The following is a 4,202-nucleotide window of genomic DNA, read 5'->3' on the forward strand; positions in this document are numbered from 1 at the left end:
TTATGTTGGTCACTTTAAAGGTGTAGGAATAGAAACTCCTATAGCACAAAAGTGAAAGATTATTCTTCACAAGTTCATGAGGCTGAAAGAAATGCCTTGATTTTTTTTTAAAAAAAATATGATCAGTTATTAGGCTCTTATTTTCTAGGGATTATTTTTAAATGGAGAAAGCAGGAATCACAAACTAGTAATAGGTAATGTGCTGTAGTTCCTATGCATAGAGCTGTTCCTATGCATAGAGTTGTTCATTTTGCTGAGTAATCACAACTGAGTTTCTCTTGAGAAGCTAATATGAAAAATGTATTTTTGTAATCAGAATAACACTACCATTTTTTGCAACTTCTATCACTTCACCATCATAGAATTGCCTTGCTCAATATCTTTATCCTTTTAATCAGTGCTTTTTTCTAAAAAAAAAAAAAAAAAAAAGGTGCCGGAACTCACACATGTCATACAACCTGCCTTGCCTACCCTACAAGGTTCCATCCACAAAACTCCATTCTGGGCATTCTATGAGAAAAAAGCCCCGCTTTTAATAATAGATTATAATTTATAAATTTTATTATCTACTTTCTATTATTTATCTGTCTTTCCTTTAAATATTTTGTTCCATATTTTGTTTACTGGATGCATTATAATCATATAATGGTCTATTGGGCAATGCTATGTATTTATTAATTAATAGTATTATCACCAACTGTCCTATATAAAACTTTTGAAAAGTTTATTATTTATGCACTTCCAAGAAAAGGAATAATATTCTTCTTTCTGATAAATAATGCTTGACTTTTCTTCTTTTCCAATTCAGCTCAACCATTTTGTAAGAAGTGTCTCATTTAACAACAGTGCTGGGGAAAAAGTTTTTTTCAACCAAAATGGAGAGTTAGAAACTGGATTTGACATTATGAACTGGATCACCTTTTCAAATCTGTCTTTCCTGAGAATCAGAGTTGGAAGGACAGATCCGCTCAGTTCCCAAGAGGAAATGCTAATCATTGATGATGCTATTGTATGGCCACATAACTTTAATCAGGTATCCTTGATTCATCTTTTGGCCTGGGTTTGGTCATCATTTCACTGTTTTGAAAACTACTTTGGAAGCCAGATTGACATTCAGCAACAGAATATTACATTTGCCCCTGGAGATTGGCTTAGCTAACCATTTCAATTAAAGATCCAATGAGGGTATACTAGGATGAATAAATATGAAGAGAGGAGAGTTATGAAGAAACAACATAGTTTTTTTTCCTTAGAACTCAAAATGAAAGGGAAAAGTTAAAAATGGAGAAAGCCACATCAACATGCAAAAGAAAAGATGTGTCAATAAACACCTTGGCAATCTGACTTTGTACCGGGGGGAGGGGGGCTGTTAATACTTTGATCAATCCACCTTTGAGACAAAAACATTTACCACCCCCTGCAAGTATCCATCAATATTTCTGCTTTGTCCTTGTTTTTTCCTGCTTCTTGCTCCACAGACACAAGCTGTCTCCTATTAAAACAAGTTTGCCAAATGTTATATTAGAACTGACTGTCCAAAAAGTGGTCTTCACAGAAAATATCAAAGAAGGAAGAAAAAGCTTCAGCCAGTTTGTAGTGAAAAGAATAACTGCCCAATGCCACCAATGGAAATTAGAATTATTTTTTTTAAATCTACATGATTTTATTAAAATATTCAGAAATAAAAGATAAAATAATATAAAAATAGGATTAAAGAAAAGCATAAGAGTAATGTGAAGTGAAAAGGTTAAAAATAGAAAAAAAGAGAAAAAGTTATAGAGAAGTGACTTTAGATTTTTACAACTGTTACAAAAAAAAATCTATTTTTTTCCTCATAAAAATTGCATTATTGGGCATTAAATGTCTAAGTTTATTGAAGAGCTAATACAAGTCACTCTCCTGCTGAAATCACTTTTTGATAACATCTTTCCCCATCATCTATTACTGAAACAACACATGTGTGGTAGGGAAGGAGACTGGATAAACAGTCCCTAATATATTGATACCAGATACAAACTTCTCCAAAGCAAACCATTCTATTCTTTCTTTTATGAGCAGATCCAGCCACTTTCTCTGTGTAATGGGAAGTGCCATTTAGGTTACAGTAAGAGCAAGATTGAAGGGAAGCCATTTTGCTGCTATAATTGTCATAAATGTCCACAAGGCAAAATCTCCAACCAGGAGGGTAAGATACAATTTCTTCACTTAAAATATATTTAAATCAATCTGTGTTTAGAAAACTCTGCAGAAGATTAAGTAGTCAACTTAGCAAACTGATCCAATGAAACATGGATACAAATAAATAAATTGCCTAGATTTTGTTTATAAGTACCGTGTTTCCCCGAAAGTAAGGCCTACCCCGAACATAAGCCCTAGCTTGATTTTTGGGGATAGGCCTAATATAAGCCCTACCCCAAAAATAAGCCCTAATTTTAAGGCGACACACCTAAAAATCAAGCTAGGGTGGGGGTGGAAGGGTGGAGCTGCCCCACATGCCCCACACCCACTTACCTTGCCGCCAGGCCTCTTCTCGCCAGCCCACTTCTTCTGAGGTGTCTTCTGCAGATGTCTTCTGCATTTCTCAGTCGGAGGCCTTTCTGGAAGGCCTGTGCAGCCAAGATCTAAGCCATGGATTGAATCCATAGCTCTGTTCTGCAAGATTTCTGCAGCCGAGGACTGAGCTATGGGTTGAATCCAAAATGCAGTCCTGACTGCAAAATGCAGGCCAGAATGCAGTTGCAGAATGTAGCTACTCCTTCGGCCACAGAAGAAGTAGACTGGCTGGGCAGGGCTGTTGGTGCCGGAGGTGAGTATAAAAGACATCCCTCAAAAATAAGACCTGATGCCTTTTTTGGTCTTATTTTTGGGAAAATATGGGTAGTACATCCCCAAACAAATAATTTTGCAATGCTGAAGTTATGGCAACTATACCAACACATTTGATTTTCAGATATTAAACAACTTTTTTTTGGACATTGTATTGTTAAATTCTGATTATTTTATGTAATTTATGGAGTTCTATTTTATTTTCTAGACATAGATGACTGTTTTCAGTGTGCAGAAGACCAATACCCCAGTGACAAGCAGGATATGTGTCTCCCCAAAGTTATAACATTCTTGAAGTATGAAGAAACCTTGGGAACCATTTTCACTAGTTCAGCTCTTTTCTTTTCTTTGGTTACAGTTGGTGTCTTCTGTATCTTTATTAAACATCAGAACACTCCCATTGTCAAAGCCAACAACAGGGATCTCACATATGCTTTCCTTGTGGTTCTTCTGTTATCATTTCTTTGTGTTTTGCTATTCATTGGACAACCCAACAAAGTGACATGTGTTCTTCGCCAAACAGCCTTTGGCATTATCTTCTCAGTGGCCATTTCTTGTATTTTGGCCAAAACCATCATTGTGGTTATAGCTTTCATAGCCACCAAACCAGGGTCCATGATGACAAAATGGGTAGGGAAAAAATTAGCCATTTTCATTGTGCTAGGCTGCTCATTTATTCAAGAAATTCTTTGTGCTACATGGCTGACAAGTTGTCCCCCATTCCCAGATGCTGACATGAATTCAGTGGCACAAGAAATAGTTCTGGTGTGTAATGAGGGATCCAACTCCTTTTTCTACTGTGTCTTGGGCTTTTTGGGCTTCCTTGCTTTTGTCAGTTTCACAGTGGCTTTCCTAGCAAGGAAATTGCCTGATGTCTTCAATGAAGCCAAATTTATCACTTTCAGTATGTTGGTCTTCTGCAGTGTGTGGTTATCTTTTGTTCCAACATATCTGAGCACAAAAGGAAAATATATGGTTGCTGTGGAGATCTTCTCCATTATAGTCTCTAGTGCTGGGTTACTGATTTGCATATTTTTTCCCAAATGCTATATTATAGTTTTGAGGCCTGATATGAACAACAAAGATCAGCTAAGAAAACAAAATAACATTTGCATAGAATAGCATAAAGATAATTAATAGTTCCTGTTACTTTGGGAAAGTTGAAATACTCATTGACATAATCTAATATAACTAATATAATATAATCAAGAGGTAACCTCTTAGGAATTCTCCATAATTATTTCCTTATGAATTATATGGAAAATTACATGGCAATTCTTGTACACTTATTTTAATTGTGTTCAGTTGAATATACACTTTAAAAAAGCTTTTCAGATATTTTACTGCTTTTTGATATAAAAAAACATTCCAGTGAA

At 35.6% G+C, this 4,202-nt stretch overlaps 1 protein-coding gene across 1 annotated transcript in view; it reads left to right on the top strand.

The window, feature by feature from the left end:
* The window catches only part of LOC107289520 (vomeronasal type-2 receptor 26), an 11,999-nt gene extending 8,051 nt beyond the window's left edge, over positions 1-3,948 (top strand). The window contains exons 4-6 of the mRNA XM_015818293.1: positions 809-1,033; positions 2,059-2,185; positions 3,035-3,948. Of these exons, the coding sequence (XP_015673779.1) occupies positions 809-1,033; positions 2,059-2,185; positions 3,035-3,948 (1,266 nt within the window). The remainder of the gene's footprint in view (positions 1-808; positions 1,034-2,058; positions 2,186-3,034) is intronic.
* The last annotated feature ends 254 nt before the right edge of the window (positions 3,949-4,202 follow it).

The sequence above is a fragment of the Protobothrops mucrosquamatus genome, unplaced genomic scaffold (genome assembly GCF_001527695.2).
Source record: "Protobothrops mucrosquamatus isolate PMUCROS unplaced genomic scaffold, P.Mucros_1.0 scaffold711, whole genome shotgun sequence".
NCBI lineage: Eukaryota > Metazoa > Chordata > Lepidosauria > Squamata > Viperidae > Protobothrops > Protobothrops mucrosquamatus.